Genomic DNA, 18,218 nt, shown 5'->3' with positions numbered 1-18,218 from the left:
AGCAGCGAAATCAAAAAAACAAACCGGCAAACGCCCAAATTATAAAATAATTTCGTATAATACTTTAATCACTTCGCACTTTGTAAACATAAGCTTTGTATATAATCATTCTCTATTGTTTTTGTAAAATAAGCTCTGTATATTTAAGCAGCCAAGTTTCGCACTATAATCATCTTCTAGTTGTACAGAATTTAAGCGTAGTCAAGAATTAGTAGTTATCTTTGGTTCCCCGTTCTCACATCTCTAGATCCCGCACACACACACCCACACACACCTACACTCGGAGAGCAGAGAGAGTTATTCACCACGAACAAGTGGCCACGGAGTTAGCGCCGTACGAGAGCAACGGAGAGCGAGCATACGATCGAGCGCAAAGCAACCCCCGAAAATTGGCACGCGCCAACGGGAGAGAGCGAGAGGGAAGCTGATGCACCGAAATGCAAGAGCAATGGAAAATTACCAGCGCGGCCGAAAATTTGGCAAAGCCGCGTGTCTGGATTTACTTTTTGCGGAGGCGACGAAAACGTATAGACGTGCGAGCGGTCGACGGAGTTTCAACGTAACCACAACGGGAGTTTCTACGCGACGGAGTTTCTGCGGCCAACGAGGACAATGTTATAACCCGAGACCAGCCAGGAGGTGGCGCTCGAAGTGACCAGGGATAGTGACGGCAGCCCGTGGAGTGCGGAGAATTTGGAGGCACCTTTTTGGAAGCGGACGGAGGCGAGGACGTGGCGGAAGCAGCAGCCACAGGCACGTGTGTGTGTGCGGAAAACGGAGACGGGTGAGTGTATAGGGAGGATCGCATTTTGGCCAGCGGGTACACGTGTGAATAGAAATTTCTCGATGGCCGAGATGCGGTTTTCGCTAGAGTAGGCTAGAAATATTGCCCCGACATCTAACCTTATTTTTTTGTTAAAAATCCCTGCCAACCTTAATTAAATAAAAAGACAAACAAAAGTGAAAAGAAAATTCTGAAAACCAAAATACACCTTGATTAAACCTAAACTCGTACAGATTGATATTTTTGGCGCTTGCGGGGGATGGCTGAGTTTCGCCTACACTGGGAGAAATTTTACTCCAAACTTTAATAATAAAATTTTTAAGAAAATTCTATTTAAATATATTTTTGCTCTCGCGGAAAATCTAATCACTGACCGCCACTTTCGAGAGGCCGTACGCTGCCCACACTGGAAAATAACATGCAGAGAAATTTAACATGAGGAAAATTTAAATAAATTCAAGAAAAGCTCTCGTAAATAAAATCTTCGGCTCAGATCGAGTCCAGCTCGCGAGGGAACGACCCCCGGTCACGCTGGCCATGAATTACGTAGAATATTTGCCCAAAATGCCTAGATCTTAGGCCATAAACCCTGCCCTAGGAAACGGTGGTCCCCAAAATCGACCCCTCTTTCGGTCTCCTTCTAGCGATTGCTATGGGCCCGACCCAAAACGCGCTCCGACGAATATTTCGCTCTATTGCAGAGACCGAATCAGCCATTTTTCTGGCTGCGTATCCCGGTAACTGACCATTACCATCTCATGTCAGTTTGCCGTCCGTCAAAACACTTTGTCCCACATCTTTACAAATTTTTCTGTTAAAGAGGACCTTGGACGTGACTGAGGCTTACCCCAGCCGTCGAACTTCCTTACAGAATGGCGCCCGAGCAGGGACATGGGGTTTACGAACTTTAGACGTCGAAAATATGGCCTAAAGACCCATTCGGATACGTCAAGTTTGAAAAATTTTCGGTTCCGCCACTTAGAGAAAATTTTCTAAGTCGAAACGTATGGAGAGTCGGATGTCGAGGGACACCAAAATTTCTAGGGCAGAAAACTACGTGAATATATATATATATCGATAAGAATATATACCGGGCATTCTATATAACCTCACAATCGAGAAAACTTTGAATTTTTCGAGAGGCACATGGCAAAAATCGGGAGAACTTAACCAAAAAGTATACCCACTCTTAGAAACTCGTGGCACACGCAGCGAAAATTTTTATACCCCCAGCCGTGAAAAGATCATAACCTAAAACGAGAGGTTATTTGATCACGTGACTAGAAACACACGTGAGCCAAGAAATAAAACCGAGCAGAGAAAGCAAAGAGGGAAAAGGGAAAAAAGGGAGAGCGAGAGCGAAAAGCCCTCTAGGTAGCCAAGTCAGGTCGCGAGAATTTCGAAAGCACGAGGCAGGGAAAAGCTAACACAAATTCCCCACAGCGCAGCCATTTTGTTTTCACCCTTCACTCTCATCGTCGTCTCCCTCACACCAGCAGCCATCGAGTACAGTCAACGGGATCCCATCGTTGTCTCTTGTCTTTCAACCGTCGTCGAGCCAACGCGTACAGTCGCAGTTTTCAACAGGAACCAAAAATCATCGTCGAATAAAACTTTCATCATCGTCGTGAACATTTACAAGCTTACATCGCCGTCGAATCAAGATTTAACCGCCGTCGAGGAGAGCTACAGAATTACATCGCCGTTTTACATCGAATTCGGGTTTAACCTAGTTACACGTGGGCAGTTAGCGATTTTTTTATGTGTGGCAAATAAAATCCAATACTTCACTGAAGTTTAATCAACGCAAACGTCGCTTGACCCTCGTCTGAAATATTTCTCTCGACCTTTCGAAATTTTTCTTGTCGTTTGCCCGTTGATTAATTATTTCACAGCAATATGGGCGCACGCTGGATTTCGTATCTACGGAAGCGGGAACTGGAGGCGATTTTGAAGGAGTTTTCCCTGGAAGCAACCGGAACAGTCGAGGAAATGAGGAGCCGGTTGGCCGCATTTAATAATCGGGACGATCATGTGCTGGAGATAGCCGAACAACTGCAGGAATGCGAGGCGGAAATCACAGCCGCATTAACTGAGAGTAAACAACGTACACCGAGTCTGAATCCACACCCACCGGGTCCCACGCAGCTTCAGATGTCAACACAGGAAGGCAGAGGTGCCACTACAGTCGGAGACATGGAGACCAACCCGGTCAGACGGGACATTTTTCCCAAGAAATCCGAGATGTCAGCAGCCACGCTCGCAGAGAAACTGAAGAATTGGGGAATTACTTTCGATGGGACCACGGACCCCATTACCTTTATCCAGCACTTCGAGGAACGAGCCACCGCATATGAAGTCGACGTGGAGAAGATGCCACAGGCCATCCCTGGTCTTTTGACGGACACAGCGGAGCACTGGTTTCGGACAAGCCAGCTACTAGGAAAATCGTGGACGAACTTCAAGAAGGCGTTTCTTGACTTCTTCCTGCCGCCCAGGTATTTTCAGAGACTCGACGATGAGATCCGCAACAGATACCAACGACGAGGAGAGCCATTTAAGCAGTACCTGGTAAACATTCGACTCATGATGCACAGAGCAGGATACAACGCGGAACAGGAGTTGGAACGAATCTACGAAAATCTTCAACCGGAATACCAGCTGTTTACAAGGAGACACGAGTTCACGACTTTGGAGCAACTTACCGTCTTAGTGGTAAACTATGAAGACACCCGCGATCGAGCCACAGGAAACCAAGCAAGGATGCGGGCCGAACTGCAGCCACCACCAGGAAGAGATGACTACGCGACCCCGGCGTATGCAGGAGCACCATCAACGAGCTACCAAAATGTCACGCGACCAGTCAGACGACCACCTACGCTCGCCGCAGTTCCACAACTAGGTCCTCGAGTGGGAAACATATCGATGGTGCCGCATTGTAGATTAGCTTGCAGGAATTGTGCCCAGGAAGGACACCGTTCATACACATGTCGCAATCCCAGAGTTCTCTTCTGCTGGGATTGTGGTCGCAGAGGAATACGCACTTACGAGTGCTGCCGTGTTTTACAGGTTCTCTCTTCTCTTTCAGTACCCAGCCCCACCTATAACTTAGCTACGCCGTCGGTTTTGACAAACGCGTTCACTCCGAAAACAGCAGACCCCATCGAAGCCGTAGAATCCACACCAGCCAGCAACGAGCCAGATCACGAGACGCCAGATACCCAGACCAGCAGTATGTTAGGGCCGCGAGACGACAATGCAGCGCGAAACAATCCGTTTCGACGAAATCAAGCTTCTGCTTCAACAGAACCAGTAGCGGAAGGGCGAGCGACTTCCCCAGCCAGAGCAGAGTGTACACCTGACGCTGGAGGAATCCTAGCCGCACTTAAGGAGACCACGGAGCAGGAAGACCGCACCAAGGCGGCATCAGGAAGCAGAGAGACCCGTAACAGAGAAGCATCAGCAGCGGAGAGCCTGTACCGTGACAGGAGCAGAATCCAGGAAATACCCGCACCAAGGCGGAAGCATCAGAGGAACGTCATCGAGGAGCCCGCACCCCGGCGGCATAGCAGCAGGAGCCCGCACACGGCGGCACAGCAGCGAGAACCCCGCGCAAGGCGGCATCAGCATCAGGAGTTCGCACACGGCGGACACATCATCGAGAAGACCGCACACGGCGGCCACATCAGCGAGAAGCCCCGCACACGGCGGACACAGCCGCACGAATACCGCACCAAGGCGGAAATAGCAGAGCAACCGCGGCAGCAGAGAAGCAGAGCATCATTACCCAGGGATACCCGCATCAAGACGGAAGCAACGGAGAAGCATTCAAGGATACCCGCAGACGGCGGAAGCACACACGGAGAACAGCAGCGCAGCAGCAGCTTCAGAAGTCCGTACGAAGACTGCACGACAGCAACAAACTTGCTCAAAGATAAGCCGACGAGCGACGCTCGATCTGGCCAAGGCAAGAGCCAACCAGGAACACTGCGACAGGAGCCAATGCTTGAGTCAGTGGGGGCCACTTGCTGGAGGGTGCGCCTTCCCAACGTTCCCACTCCCCTAAGGGGGAAACTCAACGCTCCCAGTACCAGCATTAGCATTTCCCCCTCACTAATAACTAACCCCCAACTAAAACCACTAGTTAGTCATATTAGTAAACCTAAAAGGCTAATGAAACTTTGTTTCCCTACAGCGCGTCATACGCAAGCCGTCGATTTGACACGGACCAGCCAGCCCGCTCGACGCAAGAAAGCTCGTCTCAGGCCTGGGCCAAGAGGCCATACACGCCTGGACAGCAGCGGTGGTGCCAAGCCTGTTACCATCCGCTCCCCGTCGAGTGACCCTTGGAGACGTGACCGCGAGCCCCGAGAGAGAGGGTGCCAGCGTTGGCCACGGCCGCCACCACAAGCAACGACGACGACGATCTGGCTACAGTCATCCCGGGAAATTCTTCCCCGGGCAAGAAGGAGGCGCCAGCACTGGCCGCGGCACACATCCGCCGCGTCCACATCACCACGGAGAACGAGATCTCCATTTTTTCGCGCCCCCGAAGAAAGAGGGGGATGTGAGGAGTCGTTCGACTTCCCACAAATACTGGCGGCCAACTACAACGGCAACCGCGCCAGCCGCCGACAGCAACAACAGCATCAGCAGCCAACAACAACAGCAGAGGCAACGTCAGCCGAAGAATATCAACAGCGCCAGCAGCGAATATCAACAGCGTCAGCAGCGAACAACAACAGCGTCAGCAGCGCCCAAAAACAACAACAACGGCGGTCAGGAGCCGGCAGCGACAACAACAGTAGCCGACGGCAATAACCACTGCCGCCAACGCTCATGGAGAGCCGCAGCAGCCAGCAGCGAAATCAAAAAAACAAACCGGCAAACGCCCAAATTATAAAATAATTTCGTATAATACTTTAATCACTTCGCACTTTGTAAACATAAGCTTTGTATATAATCATTCTCTATTGTTTTTGTAAAATAAGCTCTGTATATTTAAGCAGCCAAGTTTCGCACTATAATCATCTTCTAGTTGTACAGAATTTAAGCGTAGTCAAGAATTAGTAGTTATCTTTGGTTCCCCGTTCTCACATCTCTAGATCCCGCACACACACACCCACACACACCTACACTCGGAGAGCAGAGAGAGTTATTCACCACGAACAAGTGGCCACGGAGTTAGCGCCGTACGAGAGCAACGGAGAGCGAGCATACGATCGAGCGCAAAGCAACCCCCGAAAATTGGCACGCGCCAACGGGAGAGAGCGAGAGGGAAGCTGATGCACCGAAATGCAAGAGCAATGGAAAATTACCAGCGCGGCCGAAAATTTGGCAAAGCCGCGTGTCTGGATTTACTTTTTGCGGAGGCGACGAAAACGTATAGACGTGCGAGCGGTCGACGGAGTTTCAACGTAACCACAACGGGAGTTTCTACGCGACGGAGTTTCTGCGGCCAACGAGGACAATGTTATAACCCGAGACCAGCCAGGAGGTGGCGCTCGAAGTGACCAGGGATAGTGACGGCAGCCCGTGGAGTGCGGAGAATTTGGAGGCACCTTTTTGGAAGCGGACGGAGGCGAGGACGTGGCGGAAGCAGCAGCCACAGGCACGTGTGTGTGTGCGGAAAACGGAGACGGGTGAGTGTATAGGGAGGATCGCATTTTGGCCAGCGGGTACACGTGTGAATAGAAATTTCTCGATGGCCGAGATGCGGTTTTCGCTAGAGTAGGCTAGAAATATTGCCCCGACATCTAACCTTATTTTTTTGTTAAAAATCCCTGCCAACCTTAATTAAATAAAAAGACAAACAAAAGTGAAAAGAAAATTCTGAAAACCAAAATACACCTTGATTAAACCTAAACTCGTACAGATTGATATTTTTGGCGCTTGCGGGGGATGGCTGAGTTTCGCCTACACTGGGAGAAATTTTACTCCAAACTTTAATAATAAAATTTTTAAGAAAATTCTATTTAAATATATTTTTGCTCTCGCGGAAAATCTAATCACTGACCGCCACTTTCGAGAGGCCGTACGCTGCCCACACTGGAAAATAACATGCAGAGAAATTTAACATGAGGAAAATTTAAATAAATTCAAGAAAAGCTCTCGTAAATAAAATCTTCGGCTCAGATCGAGTCCAGCTCGCGAGGGAACGACCCCCGGTCACGCTGGCCATGAATTACGTAGAATATTTGCCCAAAATGCCTAGATCTTAGGCCATAAACCCTGCCCTAGGAAACGGTGGTCCCCAAAATCGACCCCTCTTTCGGTCTCCTTCTAGCGATTGCTATGGGCCCGACCCAAAACGCGCTCCGACGAATATTTCGCTCTATTGCAGAGACCGAATCAGCCATTTTTCTGGCTGCGTATCCCGGTAACTGACCATTACCATCTCATGTCAGTTTGCCGTCCGTCAAAACACTTTGTCCCACATCTTTACAAATTTTTCTGTTAAAGAGGACCTTGGACGTGACTGAGGCTTACCCCAGCCGTCGAACTTCCTTACAGCATGTTTGTGCGAATTGCTTAGCTGGGATTTGCTTAATTTCGCCCTGCCCCACACACATGTGGCCCTGCTGGCCTCCGCTTTTCCTATTCCGAGCTTATGGCCACCAGGGGAATTGCGTCGCACAAGTCGTATACGCAATACTTTCGCCCCTTTGGTTATTGCTCGAGCAATTCGGTTGACTCGAACGGTTTCGCACGCGCCACACACACACTCAGGAAGGAGCCAGGCGACTTGTCAGCCAATCAATAATATGTAAATATTTTCCACTTCTTTCGCATTGTTTTCGCTCCGCTTTGAAGTTCTGCATAAACACTTGAGCCACACAATTTAATGCCAGCTCCGGATCAGGGAGGGAGAAGTGTGTTCGGGAGTGGGCGTGTACCATAAGTGTGAACCAGAGAGGTAGCTCACGTGTGCGACAGTTGTATTTGATGGCTCCCCCATATGGCTTTGATGGCCGACCTGTTCCTGCTCCTGTTCTCGTTCTGTTTGTCCCCCGCCCGCAGCGTTTGCAAACCGTTTGCCAGTTATCCTTTGTACATAGCCAATTAGCCTGCATTCGGGCCAATGCAGCTGAGATGCGTGCAGGCACAGGCACAGGGACAGGCAGAGGCAGAGCAAAAGCAAACGCAAATGTCAAATATCTTTGGCAGGGCCCTTTTCCGCTGAAACGCATAGAGGAGGGCTCTTGGCATAATGCCTGTCATAAAATGCTCAAATTTGTGTCGCCTGGGGAGCAGTTGAGGCCGGCCTGCCAAATCCTGGCCCAAATCCTCCCTCACCGTCCTGGATATTAGTTCAATAGTCATGACTGTCCAACTGATGCCGCAAATCCTCCGAGGTCAGCCCGAAAGCCGGCCAAGCACACATGCACGACGCCTGGGCGTGGCCCGCTTCGATTTCTATTTTCTATTATTCGAGGCAGGCTGGTAGGCGCTCGGGCCCCGACTTTAGCCTTTGCCTGCATATGGAAGCCAGTTTATATTGGTTGCCACCGATTTTGCCCCCATATTTTGTGCCGATTCGATCCCCTCCGTTCGGCTTGCGGAATGCGAGCACAAGCAAACAATGTGTATAAAAAATACGTTGGTTATTTTGCGGTTGTTGGCGAGCTCGGCGAAATCGACAAAATCGCCTTAGGGAAAATATTGACGCTGGCAGCGGCTTTAGCGCCCCGAGCCCCACAATACCCAAAACCAAAGCCAAAACCAAACACGTTTGGGCACCATGTTTTACTGCACTTTTTGCTGGCAGTTTTATGTGGCCATCTACGGACGCCTCTGGCCGTCTATGCCTGCTATGTGGCAGCAGCCCCGCCACAATGGGCCTTATTTTTTGTTCGTGTTGTCTAGCTGTAAAAATCATTTTATGAGTTTGCATAAAATTTTGTGGTCTTCACGCCCATGTTTATTGCGCCGCAGCTGCAGCATATGCTGCCGTTGTCGAGGACGTTGTCGCCTATTGATTTTATACCCAGTCAGCCAAGCAGCCCGCTTGGTGACGCCTCCTCTGGCTCTGGCTTTGGGAACGGTGCACCGCTCTCGGAAATGCGTTTGGACGCAGCATGAATTCCTTGTGGCCTCGGGACCATCCCGCTCTTAAGGATCCCGCAGCGGGACAGACCAAGTAGTTCGGCCGATTAAATGATTGGACCCCCGCCAAGGAGCCATCAAATTTAATTTGCCAAATGGCAGGTCAATCCGGCCGGGGCGGGTTCAATCGGGCGGACAATTAGGCGCCGGCACCTGCACGCAATGGCCGCACCCACCACGTCTAGCGAATTCTCCGTCCATTGTAATGACACAAAATTTTAATAAGCATGCATTAGGCGGCCAGAAAGTTTGGTGTGTTTGTAATTACCGTTCAGCCAGCTGGAAGCCGCCCAAGTTATCTAACGGGGCCCGAGGCCTGCCAATCCTGGCTGCTCCTTTGGTGTGGCCATAAAATGCCACTTAAATCCCTGCCAGGAGAGTCCGCCGGCCAAGAAAACAATTAATATTGCGTATGCAACAATAACCTTTTGTTTTTAGTGCCACTCCAGGGTGGAGAACCCATGCCCGTGCCCATTGCCATCGCCCACAAAAGCACCCGTCAAATTCAAATCCGCATGCATGCCGGGCCGGGCGCATGGCTAGTGCGGCACGGGGTTCCGTATGGCCTGCAGGTAAAATAAATTATTATTTATTACGGTCATTAGGGCTTAATGGCGGCAATGATGTCCACCACGCAACGGCAACGGCAATGGCCGAAGAGCGGTTCCAGGGCCACGGACAACTGGCAGCGCCGCGGACTTCCGCCGCTTAATCGAAAGCGAAGGCGAGCGCTTGCGGCCGGACAACCTTTGTTCCGGCCCTGATCCTGCGACCCTTTTTAATGGCCACCGGTTCGCATTATGCGGCCTGCGAGCTGTCCTTGAAAACATTCAGCTTGGCGAAACAGACCCCAGCCGAAATAAAGACGGAAAAGAAAGAAATCCGGCCGGAGAGCGTTTATCGTAAATTCAAGTCATTATTATCTGGCCGAGAGGTGTCGGCATGTGGAAATATTTATGCATTACCGAAGTTGCGACCCTAACATCATAAATATCGGAGGGCACACAACCGGGCCTTTCTTTCTTGGCCTCTCCTCCTGCCTTGCCTTGCCTTGCCTTGCCTTGCCGGCCCTGCCACGCCCCCACACTCGCACCATCCTCCGGCAGGCTTGTCCGGGCAAAGGCATATTAATGGTGCTCGGGCTGACACATTGTAAATTCAAATGCATTTCTCACGCTCAGTCTAGCTCTGGCCGGGAACGGAGCCGAAACTTTGCGCAGCGCTTTCACCGCAAAGTGGGAGCAATCAATCAAAACGCATAAACACTCGCACCCAGCTCTGCATGCGGCAAGGTTTTCGGGCGAAATTAATTTCATGCAGTTATGAAATACGGCCTGGCGACAATTTGCATAAAACAGGCACCAAGATTACGGCTCCAGAGTACTTTGTGTGACATGGGAGAGCGGAAAAATGGTTCGGAAAGTGCAGGTTATACATCGAGATACCCTTTTCTCGGGGCAGACAAGCACAAAATGAGCAGTAGTTTCGCACTTTTAATCGAAAGTCCTGCTCATAATAACAACGAAACTACTTCCTCTATCTCCAGCCTCTGTAGAGCCCGAAGAAAAATACCATAATAAAGTGGCTGTCTCTTAATTAATCTCATTTTTTCTTACTACATGAAAATTTTAATTTGGTCATTTTTATTTTAGTAAGCTAGTGAATAAAAGTTTATCAAGTGTACTTGATTTTTAGTCATATTAAACCCAAAGCTTTGCGCGTTCAATTTAAATAAAAATGTATAATTTTTCAATTGAAAGTTTAATGTAGTATATAATATTTAATGTCTATTACATTTTAATGGGCTTGATTTCAGATAAAAACCCATACTACGGATTCAATACTATTTCTCGATCGGTTCTTCTGTCAACCGACATACGGTTTTCCCGCTCGACCGATACATCGCTCCAGTTGATCTCGATTTCTTTGAAGAAACTTTGCAGAAGGTCTTTAGACCATATTTTTTGTTGCGTGCTAACTAAGCTTTGCCAATAAATTACATAGGGAGAAGGATAAACCAAAAGACGGTTATAATGAAGACCTTTTGGTATGATCTATGTGGGTTTTCGGTCACTAACCGAACGAGAACCAGGTCAGCAAGACTTGACGCCAAAAAGGGGTTGCTGTTCAGACCTTTAGCAATTCGACCCTTCTTTTCAGGCTTAGAGTAATGTCTTGCGCAGAAAAATATGTCGAAAATATTTGACGAGTTAAATATCTTTAGCTAGATAGCATTACTTTTTTCTTTGATATTGTTGTGAAGATTGCCGGAAAATATAAGATAAGGCAGCACTGCGCTCTTCAAACTCTCATGAACTTTATTTGAGGTAAATGAAAAACTACCAAACAGTGTGATGGATTTACTGCTTAAAGGATTTGAGGTAGCTAAGAAAACACTCTGCACGGCCTGTAGTCAGGAGCACATATTCGAGGCGTGGCAGTTGCAGCTTAATCTCTTTCTTGGGCTGCCAGCAAAAACCCGAGCTCCAGGGTTCCGCTCTCTGTGCGATCTGTGCGAATTTATGCTCCGCGTGTGTGCCGAGTTTATAATTTCTGACACAAAATTACATGCACTTTTCCCCATGTGCCGCGGCGCACGAGTACATGTAATTGCGCTTGTAGTTGTGTGTGCGTTCGTTCGCTTGCACGGTTTTCTTTGCGCTGCTGCTTTGATAAATGCGCATAATTTCAGCAGTTTTTCCCGAAGCAGCGAAGAAAACTTATCCCTCTGGCGCTCCCCCGGAACCCGACACTCGGCTCCCGGCACCCAGGACCCTATGTGTGCACGTGTGTGGGTGTGGAGTGCGGAGTGCGGAGTGTGTTTGTGTATGTAATAGTCTCGCTGCTGCGCTTTATTGTTCACAGCCCAGCGTTAAACATTATGCCGGCTGGCTGCCCCGGCTCCTGTAGGTAGGTGGCTTGAGTCGAGTTGTCTTGGCACGAATTATGAAGACGATTACACGACTTTATAGGTGGGTATATGCTAGTGGTGCTAGTGCATAGTGGCCTCCAAGGCGGTGGGCTCCGAGGGCGCGTTTGCGGTGTGTCTGCACATATTTATAAGCAGCGACGCGATGCGACATCGCCCGACGCCGACTTAATGAAATACCTGCCAAGATTTATGTGCCAGTTGACTGGCACAGGGGACACACACGTGAAAAGGCAAAAAAGCGAAATTAATTTTGTATGAAACTAGTGCAGTCACGTTTATTAGTTATGCTGTGGCCAGGACCGTCGGCTGTCGGTTGACGGCAGACGAGCTGCTTCCCAATGCATTGGCAGTGCCGGGTGCATACGTTTCGGGAAAAATCGCTCACTACGAAAAGTGACTAATGGCTGGCTGATTCATGCGATGGCCGAGGCAGTTCAGATACCCCGCATCGCATTCCGCCAGGTCCCAAGCGCTTTGCCGTCGTTTAGGAAAATAGGTGCTGTGTCGGGTGCATGTTCAGTTACGGCCAACAGAGCGTTATCCTGGGCTTTCCTGTAAATAATTCAGCTGAAAAATTCATAAAGCTGCGCCTGCGACACGGCTATCTGCGCAGGTACCACGTTTTTTGTTTTCTTTAATTGTTTAAAGAATAAATCACCAACCATAGAAGTAAGTTGACAACACCGCACGAAATAAAAACGAGCGGGACTTGCACAGAAATAGAGCACTGGTATCTACGGAGCTGGAAAGCTATGAGCGGCAGGAGAAGGGTTTGGAGAACGGTTTGGTTTCGGGCGAGCGTCGAGCGGAAACGGAACTAACAAAGCACAAAACGAAACAAAAATTTCCACCGAAAAAGCGAAACTCAGCTACGAAAGCAGGGGAAGTGAAAAGGAAAAAGAAAAATAACCCACGAAGGGAACGGAAAGGCAAAATTGGCAAACTAAAACTTTGCTGCAGTCACGGCACAAAAAAAAATCCAGCAAATGCTGTAGAAACAACTAAGAGGGGTACGGCGGAGCTACGAGGGGTGGCGGGGGCTGAGGAGCTGCAGGGCGGCGAGGGCGGCACGGCGAAGGACGAAAATGTAGTGACACACACACATCCAAATAATACCTAGGCGATGGCCGGGAAAGTTTCGTCCGTTCGGCCTGTAACAAGCGTGGCAAAGCACAAAACAATTTACGAAAATTTGTACAATTTCCAAACTTAAATAAACACCGAGAATAGTTTTATTTTTATTATTACTGCCACGATTTTTCTGGGCCCCACCAGCACACAAACACACACTCACTCGCTCACATAAGTGAAGTCTAAGGGATAAGCGCCTTAAATATTTGGTAGCATACTTACGAGCGTCCTGCAGTTCGCACCCGCTAAACGGGCTGTCGACAGCGTCGTCCCTGCTATCTCCTCCCTGCTCTCCGGTCGGGTGGCTTTAATTAGGGATAAATGAGCAGCCAATGCCCCTCCTGGGCCGCGTCAAGTTCAAGAAACTGTCCTCGCCGACACGCAATGGCTCGGAATAATTCAGATGTGGCCAATGCACTTTTCAGCGGTAAATTAACAGGCGCAAAACTCAAAGTTATGCCGTCGCATAGGAGCTGCAGGGGCGCGGCGTGCTTAAATTGAAAAAGTTTTTCAACTTGCAAGTTTCTTTCGCTCTTAAATGTTGTGAACAAGTCCCGAGAAAGGATTTGCTGCACCCCCTCGGGCAAACAAACAAGTTTCCAGCACACTCTGCGACTGTGAGCTTAGGCTTACATCATGGGTCCCGGTCACTGCGAGTGTGTTATATATCTTAAAAACCCAGTGCCTCGTGTGCAGCTTGACTATTTTCAGTTGATAACTTGACTGTCAGCGAGACCATTAATTTTAGGCGTCTTTTGCACATTTTATAGAATAGAATAGAATACTTATGGAAGATGTCTCCAGACAGCCTCTAAAAATCAACTGAATCCCTGGTGATCAATAACATATACTATATATTAAGTTATGCATTCCTTAAATGTGCATTTTAATGGCACGTTCATTTATTGCGGGGGCCGGACAATTGGTCAATCATCAAGAGCGAGCCAGAGGCCACAGGAGATTTCTGTAAATAAAAATAGCGCAAATTAAGGGCATTCAAGTGCAACGCAGCGGAAACGGAAATGTGCGCAAAACAATTACCAGTGCACGAGAGAAGCAAATGACCACACACGCACATCAGAACACTGATACATGGCATTACACTGTAACTCAGTTGTCCGCACTTAAAAAGGCGAAATTTGTATAATGCCCGTTTTTATGCGGGCACTCAAGTGCAATCAAAATGCGTAACGCAGAATTTCCATTTGAAATTGTTGGTGGCAGGGGAGGAGGAGGCCGTCCCGTTCGTCCACAATTCAGCCACGGAATGGTCATTGTTATGGCTTGCTGCCGCATTTATGCCATTTGTATTGCAATTCCATATAAATGGCTTGGCCCCTGAAATCCGAGGCAATCCGAGTGGGCATGACAAATGCCATCGACTGGTCAAGGCCGGAGTTAGCCGTAATAATTATCTAATTTCCCCGCTTCCACCGTAATCGTGTTAATTACGAATGCTAATTAAAAAGCCAACCAATGCGGGCGCCCACATTTGCTGCAATTTAAGCAATATTTCCAAGCCCTAGTTGGTGGTTATTTTATTGGCGCAACGCCTAATGTAGCCGCACAGTGAGGTTAAAAGTCGTCGGACATCGTGCAGGTACACAGAAAATATATCGATTAGGTGTTAATATCTGATAAGAGCTAATCCAAATTCTGTGATGGCCATCACTGTAAGGGTGCCTTTTCGAAAAACACAATCGCCAGATATACGTATCCTAAACCAAATCATTTTCCAACCTCTCTATAATGTATCTAAACTACAAAGAATATTAACGTGCTGTAAATGTAATTTTATTGCTATTAAGATCATGGTTCTAATTTCTGTCAATTTAATTCATCTCGGTGTTAAGAAAGAGGCAATTGATCAGAGTGATAACCTTTGATTGTTTTTACCATCACTTGATAAAAGCCAAGACAGCTTTATCTCCATGACAACACCTTTTTGATCCACTTGTCTAACATATTATACAAAATGTATTCCTACGATGTGTAATTTGTCTGTGATAAATACAAAATGGATATTGTCTCTTAAAACCGCGTATCTCATTGCCTCTCTGCTTTGCATTAAATAATACTTTGAGCCTGCCTTTTGAAATAGGTGTGCTTCACGGCCTGCAGAGCGGGGGAACTTGACAGAACACATCAATCATACGCCAGGGTGACCACCGCTTAGTTTCCTAAGGCCAAATCCCCGAATAAACATATTAATAATTCACCACCCTTCGCAATTACTGTCAAGCATAATACACGGTCCTTGCCATCTCTATCCTGCAGGCTCCTGTGGCTCCCGTGGCTCGAATGTGAGAGGGTGGGCCCTCAGTATGTTGGCAGGCCGTTACATTTGCGACAGCGTGGCCAAACGGCTGAAATAACAATATGTCCGGGCCCATCGCACCATCGCAGTGCATTATGCAACGATCACGAAGGGGGCCAGAGTCACAGTCACATCCCCATGCACATTCCCATCCAGGGAAACGGCCACAGCTACAGCTATTCGCAGTTAGAGCCGGAGCTCGGGCCAGAGCCCGAGTCAGATGACAAGCTAAACAAAAGCTACAAAATGAAGTATGAGGTCAGCAGCCAAGAAAAACAAAACAGAACGGAGCACAAAGGAAAAGAAAAGCACATGATTGTCGCTTGAAACTTGAGCCACAGCAACTAACCTCATGACATCAGCTTTTTGGTTTGCAACTTATTACAATTTCCATATAACCTCCGAGCGCCAGAAGAAGGCGGGCAACGTAGGCAGCGCGGTGTGGGGAAATGCACACAAATGCGCACTTGCAGTGGGCGGAGGGAGTGGCAGGGAAGCACGGCGGCAAACAGAAACAGAAACAGAAAGAGTGAAAGCACTGGGTCCGGTTGGAAGGGGAATGGGAAGGGAAAGGAAAGAGGCTGAGGAGGCAAAGGCAAAGGCAAAGGCAAATGCCATGTCCTTCAGCGCTTGCCCTCGCAAAGGCAATGGCAAAGGCAAAGGCAACGGCAACGGCAACGACAAACTGCTGTGGGGGTCTTTAAGTTTTATGGCACCATTGTGTCAAGATAATAATACGTACGTCGCTGTGTGTGTACGTGACTGCATTTAAGTGCATAGTTGTGTAGAACAGCACTCGCCTGGCACTCGCACTCGTACTCGTACTCAGAGAATACGGATACATAAACAAGCATTCCTCTGGCATGACATTTACTCTGCGAATTACTCTAAACTGCTGCATTTGCGATGCGATATGCGGACTGCGAGGGCGAAAGAAGCAAATAACAACTACTGGCCTCCCCTGGAAGCCCTCGATGCCCTCAAAGCCCAGCCGTATTATCAATTTAAATGAATTGCACACGAGTGTGCCATAAATTCGGGCCGTATGACATTTGCTAATGTTTGGCCATGAGAGCAGTGGCGTTAATTAAATACCATAGCATACTTGCGGGACGCTGCGCAAAATCAGAAATTCGGAAATTGAGAAGCGGGAGCTCAGAAAGCCACATAGTTCTGTAATTAAAATGAGCGAACGCTCGGCCATTCTGCGGCCGAATTTCAATTTTAATTTATGTGCACAGAGCTCCACGAAATGGGGATTCATTAGCGCTATTTGCGCGGCAAGTTGAATAAACTTTGCCTCTGCAGAGCTCCATGGAGATGTAAGCATCGACGCAGATATAAAAACTTATAAAATGTAAGCAATAATAAAACCAGACATAGAACAAAGACCGCGCTGCGATAAAAATTATGACAAGCTACAAAACTTTGACGAAGTTGCCAGTGGCCTCCGCTTTTTATGCGACCCAGCATAAAAATTTAAATAAACTCACTCACGCGTGCGGGCAAATAAATACAAATTTATGGTAAGCCCTGGACAGAGGTCCGTCAGGGCAATTGTTGGATCATTCGAGCAGTGGCCATTATGCATAATCTCGGGCAGGGTCCGCACTCCCAGCCATCGCTGACCTATAAATAATGTGCCAAATTAGCCTCAACAATAAATAAATTTCATTCTGTATGTAAATGAGTCGAAATACCAGAGATCTCTGCGACTATCAGACGGAAGTGGGTATGTATAGTACCTATTGGGAAGGAGTCTTTCGAAGTGAATTGTAATTTTAATTAGGCTCTCTAATTTTTCTAGGCCCCACATACATACATACAATTTAATTCCAAGAATCTGCTATTTATCTAATATTCATGCACTTTTATCCACTCTTGTCCTTACAGCTCGCTGCGCAGAGACCGGCACAAAGAGAGGTCCTCCAGAACATTACATTAGAAACGATTCATCATCGCCGCCACGCTCGGCACTACGCTACTGTCATTGTCCTGGGCGGAGGGAGAAGGGCCGGTGGAACAGCCACTACAGCAAATTGAATGTAATTTCATAAAAAGCGAGTGTTAATTTTTTGCCAGTCCCACAATACAAGATAGATACAGCCAGTGATACACGGACCCCTGCTCGGCTTAATGTGCTAACACGCAGTGACATGAAAAATGATGGAGAGCATGCCGCCTCTGTCCCCTCCCCGCCGCTAGAGAAGAAAGCCCGAAAGAAAGACGCGCGCGACGAGCTGCAAATTTGCGACGAGCGGCAGGAGCAAGGCTGAGGAGCATTGTAACTCGCAGGACAACAGGCCGACAGCAGCCAGCAGACAGAAGACAGAAGCATCGCATTGACGGGAGAGAGAGAAGGCAAAAAAAGACAGCGCTGCACATTGGACCAGCATCATTTATCAGCGACGCATCGCACCCAGCTCCGCCAGGCCCTCCAGCCCGCCCGGGCATATGTGTACCGGAATGGTGGCATTGTGTTGCTGCCGCAGCTGAAAGGATCCTGAGCGTTCATTCAAAAAGCCATTAACCCTAATAAGCAGCCACAACAGCCAGCCGAACAATACCCATCGATGTGCCTGCCCCTCCCCGGCCGAAGACACCAGGACACCGGGACCCAGGACACTAGGACACAGGCCTAGGCAGTTTGCCGTAGCTGGAGGAGAGCAGCAACAGGGCTGTCACAGGAGCGGAACAGCGAGAGATACGAGAATGGTGCCGCCACGGCTGCTGCTGCGTCTGCGGCGGCCCCTGCACCTGATGGAACTGCGCATCCTGCTGCTCTGTCTGCCGACGCTGCTCCTGGCCACCACCCTCGAGCCAGGTGGGTTTCAAGATCTCCTTGCCTGTTATTTTCCTCCTCGCAGAATTTAATTAGGGCTACTCCATTGGCCGTGGGCACTCGTGGGGCCGTAGCTGGCGCATGGCTTTGTGAAGTGCTAAGTAAA

At 48.6% G+C, this 18,218-nt stretch overlaps 1 protein-coding gene across 1 annotated transcript in view; it reads left to right on the top strand.

Annotated features, from left to right (window-relative positions):
* dpr12 (defective proboscis extension response 12) overlaps window positions 1-18,218 on the top strand; it is a 73,642-nt gene that overhangs the window by 43,743 nt on the left and 11,681 nt on the right. The window contains exon 3 of the mRNA XM_017161189.3: window positions 17,164-18,094. Within this exon, the coding sequence (XP_017016678.1) occupies window positions 17,983-18,094 (112 nt within the window). The 5' untranslated portion in view covers window positions 17,164-17,982. The remainder of the gene's footprint in view (window positions 1-17,163; window positions 18,095-18,218) is intronic.

The sequence above is a fragment of the Drosophila kikkawai genome, chromosome 2L, assembly GCF_030179895.1.
Source record: "Drosophila kikkawai strain 14028-0561.14 chromosome 2L, DkikHiC1v2, whole genome shotgun sequence".
In the NCBI taxonomy this organism is placed as follows: Eukaryota; Metazoa; Arthropoda; class Insecta; order Diptera; family Drosophilidae; genus Drosophila; species Drosophila kikkawai.
Note: the sequence above shows the minus strand (reverse complement) of the source record. Positions and strands in the feature narration are given on the sequence as shown.